The sequence below is a fragment of the Suricata suricatta genome, chromosome 1 (assembly GCF_006229205.1).
Source record: "Suricata suricatta isolate VVHF042 chromosome 1, meerkat_22Aug2017_6uvM2_HiC, whole genome shotgun sequence".
NCBI classification, from domain to species: domain Eukaryota; kingdom Metazoa; phylum Chordata; class Mammalia; order Carnivora; family Herpestidae; genus Suricata; species Suricata suricatta.
Window position 1 is genome coordinate 36673117 of NC_043700.1, and position 18786 is coordinate 36691902.

At 45.4% G+C, this 18786-nt stretch overlaps 1 protein-coding gene across 8 annotated transcripts in view; it reads left to right on the forward strand.

Moving 5' to 3' along the window:
* The window catches only part of IKBKB (inhibitor of nuclear factor kappa B kinase subunit beta), an 85166-nt gene that overhangs the window by 43976 nt on the left and 22404 nt on the right, over window positions 1-18786 (forward strand). For 5 of the 8 annotated variants that reach the window (XM_029936496.1, XM_029936521.1, XM_029936530.1 and 2 more), the window contains exons 6-16: window positions 3785-3873; window positions 4893-4982; window positions 7035-7159; window positions 12128-12235; window positions 13181-13310; window positions 13673-13867; window positions 14714-14828; window positions 16214-16337; window positions 16882-17033; window positions 17194-17255; window positions 18315-18436. In XM_029936496.1, the coding sequence (XP_029792356.1) occupies window positions 3785-3873; window positions 4893-4982; window positions 7035-7159; window positions 12128-12235; window positions 13181-13310; window positions 13673-13867; window positions 14714-14828; window positions 16214-16337; window positions 16882-17033; window positions 17194-17255; window positions 18315-18436 (1312 nt within the window). The remainder of the gene's footprint in view (window positions 1-3784; window positions 3874-4892; window positions 4983-7034; window positions 7160-12127; window positions 12236-13180; window positions 13311-13672; window positions 13868-14713; window positions 14829-16213; window positions 16338-16881; window positions 17034-17193; window positions 17256-18314; window positions 18437-18786) is intronic. The other 3 variants (XM_029936525.1, XM_029936537.1, XM_029936542.1) reach the window with 2 other exon arrangements.

An 18786-nucleotide genomic window follows, 5' to 3' on the forward strand; every position in this document is an offset into this window, starting at 1 on the left:
GTGTGTGTGTACAAACTATATCTCTTTATCCACTCATCTGTCGATGGACATATGAGTTCTCTCCATAGTTTGGCTCTTGTTGATAATGCTGCTATAAACATTGGGGTACATATACCCCCTTTGAAACTGTATTTTTGTATCCTTTGGGTAAATACCTATTAGTGCAATTGCTGGACCATAGGGGTGTTCTACATTGTTTCCTTTTTTTTTTCTTTGTTTACAAACCCCTGTGCCAAAGGCTGGCTTTGAATAGACCGCAGTGAGGGAGCTGCTGTGCTGTGTTTGAACCCCTGACCCAGAAGCAGGTCACCTAACAATGGTTTAGCACCAGGTTTCCCAGGAACAAGTGTTGCATGAGGGCCAAGGGAGTGGCCTCCTTTCTGGCTGCACCCCGTTTCTTGGGAGGAGGGGCTCTCTGCACCAGACCCTGGTCCCATTGCACGGCAGTGGGATGGCAGGGGGCCTGGCTATCCAAGGCCAACCAAGGCTCCACGACACTGCCTAATAGTTCCCCCTGGGCTGGATTCTGATGTAGAGGCGTTCAGTCGAAATCCCACAGACGGTAGCTTCGGCCCGTCGGCTCCTCAGCCAAGTACATAGAGCAAATATTTTAGTTTCTTGAGGAAACTCCCTACTGTTCTCCAGAGCAGCTGCATTCATTCTTCTGCATGGAGGTGCCCAGTTTGCATTCCTACCAACAGTGCGCGAGGGTTTCCCTTTCTCCAAATCTTCCACAACACCTGTTGTTTCTTGTGTTGCTAATTTTAGCCATTCTGACAGGTGTGAGGTGGTATCTCATCACAGTTTTGATTTGCATTTTCCTGATGATGATCGATGTTGAGCATGTTTTCATGTGTCTGTTAGCCATCTGGTTGTCTTCTTTGGAAGAGCATCTATTCATGTCTTCTGCTCATTTCTTCACTGGATTATTTGTTTTTGGGGTGTTAAGTTTGATAAGTTTTCTATTGATTTTGGATACTAACCCTTTATCAGATATGTCATGTGCAATATCTTCTCCCATTCTGTAGTTTGCCTTTTAGTTTTGTTGATTGCTTCCTTTGCTGGGCAGAAGCTTTTTATATTGATGAAGTCTCAGTAGTTCATATTTGCTTTCATTTCCCTTGCCTTTAGTAACGTGTCTAGTAAGTTGCTCTGGCCAAGGTCAGAAGTTTCTGCCTGTGTTGTTGTTTAGGATTTGCATAGTTTTCTGTCTCACATTTAGGTCTTTCATCCATTTTGAATTTATTTTTGTGTATGGTCTGAGAAAGTGGTCCAGTTTCATTCTTCTGCATGGAGGTGCCCGGTTTTCCCAGGACCATTTCTTTCTTCCATTGGATATTCTTCCTGTTTCATTGAAGATGAGTTGACCATATAGTTGTGGGTCCATTTCTGAGATTTCTGTTCTGTTTCAATGATCTGGGTGTCTATTTTGTGCCAGTACCATACTGTCTTGGTGAATACAGCTTTGGAATATAGCTTGAAATCCAGAATTGTGATGCCTTTTGATCTTTTTCCCCAGGATTGCTTTGGCTATTTGAGGTCTTTTACAGTTCCATACAAATTTTAGGATTGTTTGTTCTATTTCGGTGGAAAATGCAGGTGGTATTTTGATAGAGATTGCACTAAGTGTGTAGATTGCGTTGGGCAGTATGGACATTTTAACAGTGTTTATTCTTCTAATCCATGAGCATGATATGCTTTCCCATTTCTTTGTGTCCTCTTCAATTTTCTTTCATTAAGTGTTCTATAATTTTCAGAGTACAGATCTTTTACGTCTTTATTTAGGTATCTTTTTGTTTCTGGTGCAGTTGCAAATGGTATCAGTTCCTTGGTTTCTTTTCCTGCTGCTTCATTATTGGTGTATAGAAATGTGACATATGTGTGCACGTTGATTTTATATCTGACTTGCAGTTCCTTTCTTAAGTATTTCTCTTTAAGCTATGCAATAATCATCCGTATTTGCATGTAAAATCAAATACCATTGATTTTACAAGGCAGATTAGTAGAGGTGAAAATAAGGGTCAAACAATGTGTAGATTTAAGAATTAATAGATAATGCCATATTTCGTTACCAAAAAGGCATAGCAATTTTAACTCCTAGCAGTGTAGGGAAGTGCCTTTTATTTTTCATCTAAATTTCATCTAAAATTCTTGCCAGTTGAAGAGGAAGTAAAAGGCAGTTTATTTTGCTTTAATTTACACTTTGTGGACTACTCCTGAGCTCAAGCATCTTTTTGCAACGTTGTACGCCATTTGTATTTCTCGTGTAAATCATTCCCTTTTCTACAGAGTTGCTTTCTTACTGATTTGTAAGAACTTGTTGTCCATTAGGTATATTTGCTCTTTGGCATGTATATTGCAGATATTTTTCCCCTGCCTTTTTGTATTTTCACTTTGTGGGTGGTGTCATGTTGCCATAAACTTTTAAAACCTTTTTATGTTATTTGTATCGCTCTTCTTTGTGCCATCTACTCTTCCTCACCTAATGCTACTCCCCCTGTCCCCAAATTTATCCCGTGGTATTTTGGAGTTTTTGTTCCTAATGCAAATAGGATTTTTTTTCTTTTTCCATATCACCTGGATGTAGCTGACTTAGAGAAAAGCTATTGATATGCATATAGTTGTATTGTTTCCAGTTCATTAAATTCTTTCTTAGTTTTTAGTCTATTGAGTTTCTACACACATAGAGTGGTATCATCTCCAAATAAAGATCATCTTATCACCTTCCAGTATTATTCTATTTTTTTCTTTTGTAGTACAATGAGCTAGGACTCTGTTAAAGCTATGGAACCTCTCTTATGGGTGATACCACTACACATAGAGTGGTATCATCTCCAAATAAAGATCATCTTATCACCTTCCAGTATTATTCTGTTTTTTTCTTTTGTAGTACAATGAGCTAGGACTCTGTTAAAGCTATGGAACCTCTCTTATGGGTGAAAGCTTGGAGCCTAAGCTGCAGGCGCAGCCGAGTTGCTCTGTGCCACGGGCCTCCCATGTCACGTCCTCACAGTTCCTCTTCACAGCTAGTGCTGTGCGGACCCCTTCCTTCCCAACTGGAGTCTTTAAAGCTGGGCATCATAGGAGCATCTGGACGGCTCAGTCGGTTAAGCATCTGACTTTGGCTCAGATCATGATCTCACAGTTCATTTTGTAAGTTCGAGCCCCGAGCCCTGCATTGGACTCTCTGCTGTTAGCGCAGAGCCTGCTTCAGATCCTCTGTCCCCTTCTCTCTCTCTGTCTCTCCCCTATTCTTTCTCTCTCTCTCTCTCAAAATGGATACATAAACTTTAAAAAATAAAGCCTAAAGACACCAGAGACATTCTCCTTTTCAAACTTTTATCAGCATCAGCGTTACCTGGAGATCTTGTTAAAACACAGATTGGGGGCAGTCACCCCTAACGTTTCTGACTCAGTAGGTCTGTGGTGGGATCCAAGAACTCTGCATTTCTCACCAGCTCAGATGCTGCTGATCTGGGCAGCTCAGTTTGAGAACCACTCCTTTAGGCTAAGTGGTGACCTCACGGATGGAAGGCTAAGAGTTCTTTGCATGAGGAAGCCAGATTTTTGTGGCGGGCCACATTCTGTTCAAGTAGCCAGGTCCCTTTCACTTCACCCCAGAAGCTTCTGCTCTGGGCCCCGTCCCTCCTTGGGAGTCTGTGAGCTGAAAGTCTGCGTGCATGGTAGGGGCACCCAGGATTCATTTTTCATAGTACAGGCAACTTTGAAATAAAACACATTTTTTAGGTTTAATGAAAATTGACTCTGCTTTCCACCCTCTCAGCCTCTGCACTTAGATACCTTCATGAAAACAGAATCATCCATCGGGATCTGAAGCCAGAAAACATCGTCCTGCAGCAAGGAGAGCAAAGAGTGAGTGGCGCTCCCGGGAGTCGCAAGGAGAGCCTCAGGGGGCTGGGCTGGTGGTGAAGGAACGCACATTGTATCACTGTTTATATTTGCATTTCCTTGACTTCATATTTGCTTTGATTCTCTGGGGACACCTTTTTATTCGAAACAGAATTCAGCAAAAAGTCTTACAGATTGAGGCAAGCTTGAGAGGATCTCATTGTTAATTGCCCGAGTTGCAGGAATCTGATAAGGAAAACATTTCTCTTCCCACCTCCACCCCAGCCTTGGGTCCAGCACCTCTGGAAATAGACTTTTTGTTTTCTGTGTGTTTTGATGCCAAGCTGGAAACCAGCTCTAAGTTGGTTTTGGACGTGGCAGAGAGGAGGCATTTGGAGCTGACATTGCGCTTAGAGCCTGGTCCCGCTTACAGCTTCCCCAGAGCTCCCAGGGACCCTCCTCGGGGGCCCTCCTGCTTGGGTGTGGTGGTGACCTCCCTGTGGGGTTTGGCGCCCGTGCCCTTTCACGGCCTTGTTTCCTTAGCTGGGGGTGGCGAGCAAGGGCTCAGCTGAGTGGAATGTAGTAACCCACTTGTGGGCCCACTCAGTCTCTTCCGAGGGAGATGTCGGCATTCTGGGCCTGACCCGTGACCATCGCAGCGCTCACCTTTGCTCCAGTTCACACTCATTTCTTGCGAGTGGTTCTAAGATTTGAGAACTGATGGTATTTAGTGAGAAGGTCTTTTACATCATCAAGCCCAGTGTAGTAGTTTGAGGGCTGCTGCATAGTCTCTTCATTTTGACCCTCCTCTGTAGCTGCAGAGCGAGGAGAACATGTGCCTTTTTTCAGCATTTTTACAGTTTTGTCTTCTCATGCCCTACATCTGCCATGTTGGAGGCAGTGTCCTATGTAAATATTTAGGGGTTATTAGGAACTCAGTATCTAATACCACCTGGGAATTCAGAGATATCCTCTGCTCTGTCACCAGTGTTCTAATAACCCTCAGATTTCCCCTTTTCTCTCTTCTTTTCTTTGTTTTCCAGTTAATACACAAAATTATTGATCTCGGATATGCCAAGGAACTGGATCAGGGCAGTCTTTGTACTTCCTTTGTGGGGACCCTGCAATACCTGGTGAGAAATGGGATTTACATGTTTGCTTATCGGTTTCCCCCTGCTGGCTGGACTTGTGTGGCTCCTCTCTGTCCTGCTTTCTAGTGTCTAAGTCTTGCTAGCTCTTCAGATGTTCCCAGATGTATAGGAATTGTTGTATGACAAGAGGCATAATCTGTTCAAGTCAGCACTTTTTCCCAACAGAGGCGCAGTGGAAGGATGTGGACATCTTCTCTGACATCAGAAGGGCTTCGCCAGTGCGTGCCCTCGCACACATCCCATAATGTCTTGGGCTTCAGTATTTTATCTGAAAATAGTTTAAACTAGATTCATGCTGGACTGTAGAAGCGACAATTTCCATGAGGTGTCTCAGACCACCAAGAAGGAGCTGAGCTCTGAGCTCCCACTCATTCTGTACATTATTTGGTCTATTTTGGGTTCTGTTTGAGTCATTCATTCAGGAAAATGCTGATTGAGTGTAGTCTATGTCTGTGCGCCAGGCACTGTGCGAGGAGCTGTGGTATGATGCGAAAGGAGACAGGCATTTCCCCGGTCTTTAAAAGTTGGGTTTATCGAGAAAGCAGGTATTATCCCCCAAATCACACAAATAACTAAGAAATTAAAATTGTGATAAGTGTTACAAGGAGAAAGTGCAGGGTGTTATAAGAATACGTATTAGGGGGAACCTCACCTTGTCTGGGACCTGAAGGGTGAGTAGAAGAAAGGGGCTGGGGGTGGGGAAAGGAGAGAAGATTGAAGCAAAGGATGTAGTCCATTGGAGGACCAGAGAGGCATTGAAGGTTTAAGTTGGGGAGGGGTCGGGTTTACCCTTTGAAAAGCCCACTCTTGATAGAGCATGAAGAATGAATTGCACGGAACAAGAGTAAACAGTAGGCAAGCAGTATGGAGGCTGTTTCGATCAGCAGTTCAGAGCTGGTGGCAGCAGAGGGGGAGATAGAAAAACGGTCAAGAAATGCCTAGCAAGAGACTGTAAGACTTGGTAATAGGTTGCTTGTGGATGGTAACCACCAGTAAAACTTTGATTGGAGAAAGGGGACTGCAGTGTAAGAAACAAACAAAAGGTTGAAAGCCACTGGGCTCAGTGAACATAAATGTTATATCAAGTTCTTAAAAAAGAAAAAGAAATTCTTGAAAGTCTCTTTGAGTGCATTTATACTCCAGTGGGCTCCACAGATTTATGACCTGCCCAATGAGTTTTCAGAGTGATGACTCTGGGAAGCAATGATTCAGGCCACTGTGTCCCTATCATGTTATTATGTAGGTCATGCTGAGCGTCCTCTGGAATCCTCATCGGCTCAGCAGCGGTTAAGTCAGGGGACCCCACGCTCTGACCAGGAGGCTCGGTCACCTCCTTCACCCTCAGGAACTAAAACTTATGTCCATAACCAGATCCAGAACTTGATACAATTATCACCCACTTCCTTCTCTTGGTTTGCACTCCTTGGCCTTTCCAGAACTGTGACACTTCTAGCCAGACTGTGCATGGTCCTGGCTCCACGCCTTTGCTTATGATGGTCCTTTCTAGAATGTCTCCTCACAGGAGCCTTATTCAGAACTGGGTTCCATGCCCACCTAGTCATTCCACCTCTCTGCTCGGGCAGCAGTCATGCATCTATCTGGCTTTTTTTCCTGCCTGACTGTAAATATCCCGTCCCATTGCACAACCGCATGTCCCAAATCACCTCGGTTTAGGAGACTCGGTCAGCATTTAATGTGTGAGTTATGTATTTGGTGTATACAGCCTGGTATCCTTTTCCTTGTTGTATGTAACTTCCCACCTGGACACTGCACCCAAGAGGCATACGTTGTGCTCTGGTCCTACCTAAAAACACCTCTAGGGGCCCTTGTAGCAGCCTCAGGGGTGAATGAGGTACAGAAACACCACCGGCTGCACTGGTGGTCACCCCCTCACCCCTGAGTAGACATGTCAGTGCCCTCTGGATAGTCGGGCACGTGTGGGGACATGATTGGAAGGGCTGGTTGTCCCCTCCAGGGGTGGCTCCTTGGAAGAGGGAGCAGCTCAGGTGTTCCCCACCTTGTATCCTCATACAGGCCCCGGAACTCCTGGAGCAGCAGAAGTACACGGTGACCGTGGACTACTGGAGCTTCGGCACCTTGGCCTTTGAGTGCATCACGGGCTTCCGGCCTTTCCTCCCTAACTGGCAGCCCGTCCAGTGGTGAGTGAGGGACTGGGGCCTGTGGGTGGGGCCAGGAGTGCCACCTGAAGGGAGGAGGGTGTCCGTACCTTAGACCTGTCCTTCACCTGTTCCCATCTCACGGGGCGCTCCCAGCCTGGGCCCCAGACTTCGGTGGTCTGTCTCCCATACAGGAAGTCCTGTGAGGCCCCAGCATGTGGGCAGTCCAGGCTCCAAAACCTAGAAAAGTAGAACAATTGTTAAGCATTATACAATTATGCAATTCTTAAGTGTAAATGATGCTTACCGTGTGTTCAGTAGCAACATGCCCGTACACTTACAGACTATTGCACTTCCACAGAGAATGCTGTGGATTAGTAGATGAATAAAGGAAATGTACACGTGACAAGGAGGAGGGTTTACAGGGAAATGTATTGTCAGCAAATTTTATTATGCTTAAATATAAATATTTATTTATTTATTATTTTCGAGAGAGAGAGAGTGCTTGAGAGGGGCATGGAGAAGGAAAGAGAAAATCCCAAGCAGGCTCCGTGCTGTTGCTGCAGAGCCTGATGCAGGACTCAAACCCAACCTGTGAGATCATGACCTGAGAGAAACCAAGTCAGATGCTTAACCAACTGAGCCACCCAGATGCCCCTAAATTTTTTTAAGAAAGCATTAGAAAGTGGCTTAAAATGTAACCCAATGTGTATACAAATAAGTTAAAAAAAAAAAAAAGATTTATTAATAAAAAACCAAAGGGTACAGTTAAGTTTTCAAAGAATTACTCTATATTTTTACCTTTTTTTATTACAAAAATAAGTGTTTGTGATATATGTGAAGGTTAATCATTACCAAAATACATAGTTTAAAAATTAACATCCCATAACCAGTGAAGAAATGGGCAGAAGACATAAACAGACACTTCTCCAAAGAGGACATCCAGATGACCTACAGGCACATGAAATGATGCTCAACATCACTCATCATCAGGGAAACACAAATCAAAACCACACTGAGATACCACCTCACACTGGTCATAATGGTTAAAATGAACAAAATCAAGAGACTATAGATGCTGGTGAGGATGTGAAGAAATGGGTAACCTCCTACACTGTTGGTAGGAATGTAAACTGGTACACTGCTCTGGAAAACTGTGTGGAGGTTCCTCAAAAAACTATCCATAGAACTCCCTTTTGACCCAGCAATAGCACTGCTAAGGATTTACCCAAGGGATACAGAAGTGCTGATGCTTAGGAGCACATGTACCCCAGTATTCATAGCAGCAATGTCAACAATAGCCAAATCATGGAAAGATCCTAAATGTCCATCTCTTGATGAATAGATCAAGGATGTGGTGTATATATATATATACACAATGGAGTATTACATGGCAATGAGAAAGAATGAAATCTGGCCATTTGTATGAAAGTGGATAGACCTCAAGGGTGTCATGCTAAGTGAAATAAGTCAGGTGGAGAAGGACAGATACCATATGTTTGCACTCATAGGTCTAACAGGAGAGCAGGAGAAACCTAATGGAGGACCAGGGGGGAGGGGAAGAGGGAAAGAGAGTTGGGGAGAGAGAGGGATGCAAAATTTGAGAGACTGTTGAATACTGAAAATGAACTGAGGGTTGAAGGGAAAGGGGGAGGGGGGAAAAGAGGTGGTGGTGATGGAGGAGGGTACTTGTGGGGAAGAGCACTGGGTGTTGTATGGAAACCAATTTGACAATAAACTATTTACATCCCCCCTAAATCAGGTTTCATTCAGAGCTTCCCATGGGAGGCCACACATGGATATAAATGATGCTACTGTTGTTCCAAATTTGTTTTTATTTCCAGTTTCTGTGTGTCTTTTTGGAGCAGTAATAAGTTCACAGGGTTTAAGCTTCCAAAAGTATAAAGAGAGTATGCACCGGGAAGTCATCTCTTACTGGCCTCCCAGCCCCCCAGCTTCCTCCCCCACAGGCAGCTTATACCACTGGTTTCCAGTATGATTCCAAGGGTGTTCCGTAAGGGTATGAATTGGCCTGTTTGTTTATGTGTTTTACCCCTTTCTTACATCAGTGATGGCACAGTATGAACTATCGTGCACATGCTCTCAGAGAATCTTTACAACGTGAGAATTGGCTTTACACAATCCAGAAACTACCACCACGAACATTTTTGTGTGTCTCCGGCGTACTCAGTGTATGTGCTATACTTTAAAGCAAGAAACATTAATAAATTGCTATACCTACTCTCATATAACCTGCTTTTCAGTCTTACTATTGAAAATGCTTTATGTCGGGGCAGCTGCGTGGCTCAGTTGGTTGAGCGTCCGACTTAAGCCCAGGTCATGATCTCACAGTTCGTGGGTTCGAGCCCCACATCGGGCTCTGTGCTGACAGCCAGCTCAGAGCCTGGAGCCTGCTTCCGATTCTGTGTGTCCCTCTTTCTCTCCCCCTTCCTTGCTCATGATCTGTCTCTCTCCGTCTCTCAAAAATAAATAAATGTTAAAAAAAAAAAAAGAATTAAAAAAAAAAGACAATGCTTTATGTTTTTCCATTATTAGTAATGTCTGTTTGGTTTTTAAATGAGTGGCTATACTGGAATTTATTTAATTTATCCCCTGTTATTGGAAGCATGGGTGGTTTATCATTTTTTCTTCTTAAAATAAAACCAAGAATTATGTCCTTGTGAGGACCTCCTTGTATATCCATAATTACTTCCTTAGAATAATTCCTAGGAGTGGAATTTACTGATCAAAGATTATGCACATTGTAGAGGTTTTTGGTAGATATTAAAATGCTTTACAGAAAGGTTGGAAAAATAAAGCTGCCCCTGTCACCGCCCTATTGCTAATGCTTTCTGAATACCTTTCTGGAAGTAGTGAAAACATTAACTTTTTGAAAGGATAGGTATATACATCATGAATTGTTTATTTCTAAGATGTGCCTTGGAAATCAGTTCTAGGAGAGTGGTTTTATGTGCTGGCAACACAGTTCAGTCAACATGTAGAAGTCGAACACTGGAAATGCAAAAGTGAAGCAGGTCCCTGCTCTTCAAGAGTCTGGTGAAGTGGCAAATACGCCCTCCTGTGGTGATTTATTTTAAAACAAGCAATACTTGGGGGGCCTGGGTGGCTCCAGAGGCTGTGTCCAACTTCAACTCAGGTCACAATCTCACAGTTTGTGGGTTCGAGCTCCACATTGGGTTTTGTGCTGACAGCTTGAAGCCTGGAGCTTGCTTCAGCTTCTGTGTCTCCGTCTCTCTGCCCTCCCCTGTCGTGCACGCTCTCTCTCTCTCTCTCTCTCTCTCTCTCTCTCTCAAAAATAAACATTAAAAAATATTTTTTAATAAAAAAAACAGGAAGTACTTGACCTGCATAGGTCCTAGAATATTGAGGAATTCGCTCATTAATTTATAGTCACACTGTATACTGTATATCTATATATCAATAGTGTTTTTAACTATTGATTTGTTAATTTGTTAATTATTACATTTCTTCAGTTCAAATGATGAGCTTTTCCATTTTTTTTAATGAGGCGTGTTAAAATTCATTCTTCCTGGAAGAACAAGTACTATTTGAAAATGTATCCCTGATGTCTTGGCGTCGTCTTTATTGTATGTCTGTTGTCTGCAGAATCAGCTTCTTAGAATGCCCCTGCCCGGTGCTGGAAGACCAGCGGATGGTGTCAATTAGGCTGCTTGGACACCCAGTCAGGAGCTATTTGGTGGACTAGTTTGTGAGAAGTGCCCATCTCACCTGCTTTGTAATGCCTTAGATGGCTTTTTGAAACTTTCACTCTCTCCTCTCAGATGGCAAGTGTAGCGGAGCCTTCGATAGCTCAGTTGGTAGAGCGGAGGACTGTAGTGGTGTCAGATGGCAAGTGTAGAGTAATTTCAGGCAGATGTGATTTGAGCTTTATAATTCTATTACAGTCCTACTTTGAAATATATTACAGGACCTAAGCAACAAGCATTTTATTTACTATGGCCTTTTATTTTTATAATTTCCCATGGACAGACTAAGCATTTCATTAGAGGATCACCTGTGTCACTTATATGTGACAGCAGTCTTGGTGCACCTGCCTTACAGTAATCACTGTTCCAGCCAGAGCTGTGAACACCAGCCTCTGCCACACGCCAGCTGCAGATACACCAACTCACCCTTTTGCCACTGAGAAGGGTTCAGGCCTAACACATTTTTAATCTGAATTTCCCAGGTATTTTTGGAAAGGAAAGACTTGGACATTCAGCCAGAGTGGAAAGAACAGCAGAGTTGGGATTTGAGTCCCCAGTTCTGCCACTCTTTAATTGTGTGACCTTGAGCAAGTCACCTGATCTTTATTTCCTTACCACTGAATGGGGAACAGGAACTAAAACCAGGGTCTACCCCCTTGGGGCGATCATGGCAAAGAAGTGTGTGTTCAGTGTTGAAGTACTTGGTTATCTATGAGGTATTATTCAAATCTAAGTTATCTTCTTCATCACCAAAAAGATTTGAAACTAGTTGGATTTAAATTTTTTCCCCTTCACATACTATTTCAGATGCATCAGTAAGTTCTCTAAATTGGGAAACGTAACCGTTCATTCATCATTAGAGATGATATCTAGCCACATGCATTTAGAGGGAAGGACACTGCGTGCACCTATGCGTTATCTCCTATACTGTGATCTGGTTCGGAAGTTGTAACTTTACCCTCTTTCAAACATGAATTTTGGATTAGATAAAATGAAAAGTAGAGAACATGATAAGGACAAGCAGAAGATGAGATAAGGCGTCCGCAGTTCTGGCTGTGGAACTGGGCACAGGATGGTTGATGACTCGATTGCTTCAGGCAGTTCCGACTGTTGCTCTCGGAAGGCAGGCGTCCTAATGGGAAGCAAATGCACTGTTACCCAAAGATAAAATCGCGACCTGGGGTATCCTGTACAGTTGTAAAGTGACATGTTACCAATGTACAATGTCTCCCGCCTGCTAAGTGACTCAAGGGCTATAATTAAGGGGATGACACGTTTGCAGGCATTCCAAAGTCCGGCAAAAGAGCGAGATGGACATTGTTGTCAGTGAAGACCTGAATGGAACAGTGAAGTTTTCCAGCTCCTTGCCCTACCCCAATAATCTGAACAGGTAAGGCCCAGGGGCACTTCTCCTCTACTAGGTTCTCTTCCTTTCTTAGAAATAGATGTCGGTGGTGACATCTGATAGCTTTTAAGTAGTCAACTGTAAGCGTTTTCAGGGTAGGGGATTTCTACCTTATTTCTCTTTGCACTCCTGTGTAGCCTTATACTGTGTCATAGTCAACAAATACCTTTCTAGTTTGAACAGCATTACAGTCTCATTTTAGAGCCAAAATATGAACAAATAGCAATATCAACCTTGAGTGATAGTACAAAAGCAAGCGTCAAGGCAGCCACACAAAACTGAGTAGCATGGAAAATAATCACTATAAGTATTTAGAGGATGGGGAGAGAGGTGCTCTGGATTAGAGCTGTATGGAATGACTTTGGATGAGCTGGAACTTTCTAGAAGGATCTGGAAAGATGTGCAGGACATGGATAGATGAAGAGGAAGGAGATTCAAGGGGAAGGAGTGAGGGGAGCAAAGGCATGTTGCAGGAGGCAGTGAGTAGGGAGTTGGCCTCTCTGGAGGCTGAGAGCACCTGCGTGAGGTAGGCCTATGCCCGGGAAGGTGTGCTTTTGTGGGTGGCAGTGGATTCACAAAATAAATCTGGTGGCATGGGGTCTGGATTGTGTGGGGGCATTGCCTGGAGGTGGGACATGCCTGTAAAGTGCACTTAAAGAGCTTCACAGATCCCTCCCATGCAGCCAGTTGGAAGTTCGATCTGGTGAGAAATCCTGAACTTCGGGGTGTTGTAGCAGATCAGGAGAGCGCCCAAATCATTAGCTTGGCCGGAAGTGTTCTCTTCCTGTCAGACTAATTCATCTTCAGTCATCACATAGTGGCTGCCGTGGGCGTGAGTGTGGTGAATGGATGTGAGGTGTACGTGGTAAGGCCACCTACCTGAGGCTGGTGTTGGAGCAGTCTCCTAAGCCATGCTCTTCTTCCTCCCAGCGTCCTGGCACAGCGACTGGAGAAGTGGCTGCAGCTGATGCTGATGTGGCACCCACGACAGAGGGGCACCGATCCCGTGTACGGGCCCAATGGCTGCTTCAAGGCCCTGGATGACATCTTAAACCTCAAGGTGAGCATGGAGCCAGGCTGGCCTCAAGGCAGGGGGTCCCCGATGGGCTGTGGCAGGGCTGGGGACAAAGAAGAGCTCCTTCAAAAGCAAGTCATGGGCCATCTGAGCCGTGGAAAGGGAGGCCCCTGTGAGAGCGTCTGCCCCCATGCTGACTGACGTCGGTTGTAAGGTCACACTGCGGACAGACAGCAGCGTTGAAGACCAGAATGTGTGGACTCTGGCACTGAGACCCCCTTCCCCCCGCCAGCCCTTTTCTTCACGCAGCTGGGAAATGCTGGGGGGAGCAGACGATCCAGGCAAATAGGTGGGCCTCTCCGTAAAGATAGGTTTGTGTTTCCAGTAACATCTGGGTTGTGTTGCAGCTGGTTCACATCTTGAACATGGTCACAGGCATCATTCACACTTATCCGGTGACAGAGGATGAGAGTCTGCAGAGCTTAAAGGCCAGAATCCAGAATGACACAGGGATCCCTGAGGAGGACCAGGAGCTGCTACAGGAAGCTGGTCTGGCATTGATCCCTGACAAGCCGGCGACTCAGTGTATTTCAGAGGGCAAGGTGAAGCCCCACGCCCCGCACAATGCCCTGGTCTTCCTGGCTTTGCCCCCAGGGGCATAACCGTGCACTCAGATTTTAGCTCTACTCTGTCACACAGTGCTGTTAAGTTGGAATGTGAGGTCCCCTGCGTGGTCTAATAGGAGATATGACTCCTGCACACTTGGCTTGGTGCTCTGAGACCACTCAGCGTGCCTTCCTATGGGCTCTGTTGCCAAAGCAGTGCTTCATTCCTCCAAGTCAGCCACGACTGTTGTGTACAGAGTGGTGCTGACGACCACAGCTGTGCAGGACATGGTCCCTGCCCCAAAGAACCGACAAAGTTAACATGTGAGAAACAGCCATGGGCCAGGAGGGGGAGAACGTCTCAACTGCACAGTAAAGACAGTAGGGAATAAGATAGAATGTAGTAAGTTGTGAATGAGGCATGCGGGTGGATAATAAACGTAAATGGGGGTGCCTGGGTGGCTTAGTCAGTTAAGCCTCCATCCGACTCTTGGTTTCAGCTCAGGTCAGGATCTCATGGTTTGTGGGTTTGAGCCCTGCTTCAGGCTCTGTGCTGATAGCACAGAGCCTGCTGGTGATTCTGTCTATCTCCCTCTCTCTCTTGCCTTCCCCTCCCTCAAAAATAAATAATAAAATAAACATTTTTTAAAAAGTGTAAAAGGAATAGGAAAGGGAGGTCTAAGCTGCAGTCATTAAGAAAGGCTTCATGGGCACTCAGTACTTGCTGGCTGAAGATGATGCTGTTGGTAAATAGTGGGAAATGCCCTTAAATCTCTGTGTTATTACTTGGAGAAAGAGAGGGTGGGATCCACAAGATCTCATCTTCATCTTGTCCGTTTGCAGCTCAACGAGGGTCGCACATTGGACATGGATCTCGTCTTTCTCTTTGACAACAGTAAAATCACATACGAGACTCAGATCTCCCCACGGCCCCAACCTGAAAGCGTCAGCTGTATCCGTAAGAACATCACTGGGTTATTTTCGTTTTCGTTTTTGTTTCTGTTTCTTTTTTTTTAAATAATCACTTATGGGGCACCTGGGGGGCTCAGTCGGTTAAGTGCTAAACTTCGGCTCAGGTCATGATCTCACAGTTTGTAGGTTCAAGCTCCACATTGGGCTCTGTGCTGACAGCTCAGAGCCTGGAGCCTGCTTCGGATTCTGTGTCTCCCTCTCTCTCTTCACCTCCCCTACTCGCATTCTGTCTCTCTCTCTCTCTCAAAAATAAATAAACAGTAAAAAAAATTTTTTTAATCACTTACAATGCTCATAGGAGGGACAGACATGGACCAGGAGAGGGTCCACACCAAGGAGACAAACTTACCCAGTCACTGGGGCCCCTTCTGTTACTTGGGACTTAGGAGTAGCCCAGCCAAAAAAGAGTGAAGGGAGTCTTCAGTTTCAGCCTCCCAAACAGAATTCTAAACACAGGACAGAGAATACTGCCTGCACGCCTCTGAACTTGATCAAATCAGATGGCCTTTTTATTTACTTTTGAAGTTTTGTTTATATTTTATATACGATACCAAAAAAAAAATCAAAAGATACAGAAGAATATACAGTGACAAATAAGCCAGCCTCTCTTCCCTATTTCCCAGTTTCTTCTGGGGAGACCACTCCTGTCAAGTTCTTGGGTCTACCTTCCAGGGGTATTCTGTGCATTATTAAGTGTGTATGTATTTTCCCCCAAGCGTATGCTAACATACAACGTGTACTGTTCTGCACCTGCCTTTTTAACTTAATAATATATTTTAGAGATTTTCCACCTGCTGGTGTGTATGGAGCTCCTATTTTTAATACCTGTATTAATACCTGTAATTCCATTGTATGAGTGTCAGATGGACATTTTAATGCATCCGCCACTCCTGCTATCTTACACACACACACACACACACACACACACACACACACACACTCGCTTACTCACTTAGAATAAGCAGATCCAGGCTCCAGAGTCTTAGCTCCAGTCTCATTGCTAATTTAATGTTGCTCCAGTACTGCTGGCTGATGCTGGATTTGTAGAAAACTTCCGATGACCTTAAATATTGTAAACATAAAGCTTTCTGTTGAAAGCATAAGAGCCTGTGTACACGTGATTGACTCCACATGGCTCACGAAGCATTTCTTCAAATCAGTAGGTACTTGCTGACTGGTACGTGCTTGTGCTATTAATGGGATACAACAAATGTCTGACAGTAACCAGGCTTGGCCCCCAGGAAGGTTGTGTTGACAGCATAGCAGTTTAGTTCTGTCACTGAAAAATGTAAAAGTGCCGGCGATGTCACAGGCATGGCAGGGTAATCGCGGGGCAGTTTTCCCTGACGGTTGCATACGTCTCTGTTCCAGTTCAAGAGCCCAAGAGGAACCTCTCCTTCTTCCAGCTGAGGAAAGTGTGGGGCCAGGTCTGGCACAGCATCCAGACCCTGAAGGAGGACTGTAACCGGCTGCAGCAGGGACAGCGAGCTGCCATGTATTGTGCCAGGCGGTTTGGGGCTTTTTCACAAGTACTTGGTGGCTTTCGCCACGGGGAGGTGGCAGAGGCAGGGGCCCAGAAGCCACTTGTAGGAGAGACGAGAGGGAGACGCTGGTTTGGACAGGCAGGAAGTGGTCAGGTGGGCAGGACTGAGGGAGGCCCTTTTAGGCTTTCTGAGGTGAGTGAGGTCTGCCCATGGAGCAGGAGTGTCAGCTGAGGGCTGGGATGGCAGATTCTGGAATGTGGAAAAGCTCACTGCAGTTCGGGTCAGCAACGCTCCCCTGACTGTCTCGCCGGGGACTGCCTGACTCTCCCCGGGTTATGACTAGCTGGGGTCACTGGCCCTCTGTGTGCTACTTTGCCTTATTCCAGTGCTGGCTGAGGGCTAGGAAATTGTATGATTATAAGTGGCTGCTTTTTGTTACAACAATGAGTGTAGTAGGGACCTGCCTTGGCATTTGAGGTGGTTTTGCTGTTGTACAGGAAGTGGTATTTGGATCCCACAGAAGCCCGAAGGCTCTGTTTCTTGTGGTCCCTGCAGGATGAATCTCCTCCGGAATAATAGCTGCCTCTCCAAGATGAAGAATTCTATGGCTTCCATGTCTCAGCAGCTCAAAGCCAAGTTGGATTTCTTTAAAACCAGCATCCAGATTGACCTGGAAAAGTACAGTGAGCAGACGGAGTTTGGGATCAGTGAGTGTACTCTCTGCAATGATTTTGGAAAGACCATTACTGTCTTTTTTTTTCCCCCTCTTCCTGAGGTTTCCTTATAATTGAGTTGCTTGTTTCTATTTTGGTTTTGTGGTGTTTTCATTTTGTTTTTCTTTTTTTTTTCCTACATTTTTTTTTCCAGCATCAGATAAACTGCTGCTGGCCTGGAGGGAAATGGAACAGGCCGTGGAGCTCTGTGGGCGGGTAGGAGACTCATTTTAGTTTCCTGTCCTTACCGAGAGGGGTGAGGCTTCGCACAACCTTTTCTCGCTCTCTCCTCGAACACCAGATCCGTCTCGTATGTCCAGAATCAGGCAGTCCTCGCCATGTTCTCTGACCCTAGCTGGGACTTGCTGGGCAGAGGCCAGGCTGGCCAGTAAAGGGGGCCCCACGGTGGCGGATGCAGTTGCTGCACAGACGTGGTGTGCATTTGAACAAGGCACAAAATGTGAAGTGTCCTTATAGGAAGCCCAGGCCTCTTCCTATCAGCAAGGGCCTCAGATGAATGATCAACCTTCCATCAGGCCAGGGGGTTTGCCTAGTTTTGTTGCGACACTAAACCCATAGGAAAGAAAAAGTCTAAGCATACGTTTTAGGACAGCATAAATCAAGCACTACTGAAAAACGTTAATTGTGAGGCAAAGGAAGGAAGTATGGCTTAGTGACCCTCGCACAAATTGAAGACCAAAGCCTCCAAAGCCTTTTCAGGACTTTTTGTCTTTTTCTGCTGTGAACTTGGGTAGGGACCTTCACCTCTGTGTCTTAACATCAGTTTCTATAAATTGATACTAATATATGTGTGCTTAAAAGTGGAGAGTATGTACATAATATCTCCTCTGATCATATCTCCAGCCCATCCTGGCATTCACATCCAGAATCTCTGATAGAGAGGAGCCCAGGCCTCCCGACGTGGGATGGCTTTGGGGGACAAAGTAAGGGCAGAGAAAGGAATGTGCATTGGGCATCTTCTCTATGCCAGGTACCGTGCTGGGTACTTTACATACTATATACCTCACCCCTAAAATGGCCCCACTAGAAGCCTATTTTATGGCAGAGGACACTGTAGCTCAGGAGTTAGGTGCTTCCCCATGGGTCACACAGCTAGAAAGTAGTAGAGCTGAGATCCACACCCAGGCCTTCTGACTGCAGAGTCTCTGTCCCTTCTAGCCAGTCAATTGAGAGTCTTCGGTGAGTTTGGAAGGTGTTCCCCCCGAAAGCTTGCGTCTCAGAACACCCTTATTGCGTCAGTTGACATTAGCACAGCTTTTTCATCAGGAGAATGAAGTGAAGCACCTGGTGGAGCGGATGATGGCGCTGCAGACTGACATCGTGGACCTGCAGAGGAGCCCCATGGGGCGGAAGCAGGGGGGCACGCTGGATGACCTGTGAGTACCGACCGGGCAGCCGACCACACCTGCAGACGCCCCAGCCAGGCCTCCATATGTGTGCTGGGATCATATAAGGGTTCAAGTGTGGTGTCATAGAAGCTCTGTGAGACCACTCTGTAGAGTGTGATCCCTTGGCAAAGCGTCTTGACGTGTTCCAGATGAGTCCCAGAGATGAGCAAGGGCCAGTCACCATCACTGTCAGCCTTCATCTCCGTATCTTATCAAGTGCTGAGAAGAATTGTCCGACCTCACGGAGTTATGAAGATCAATTCAGATGAGTCAGATAGAGCAGGAGTTCATCAACTATAAAGTGTGTGATGCCAGGAGCTCTAACCGTGGCATCAGAC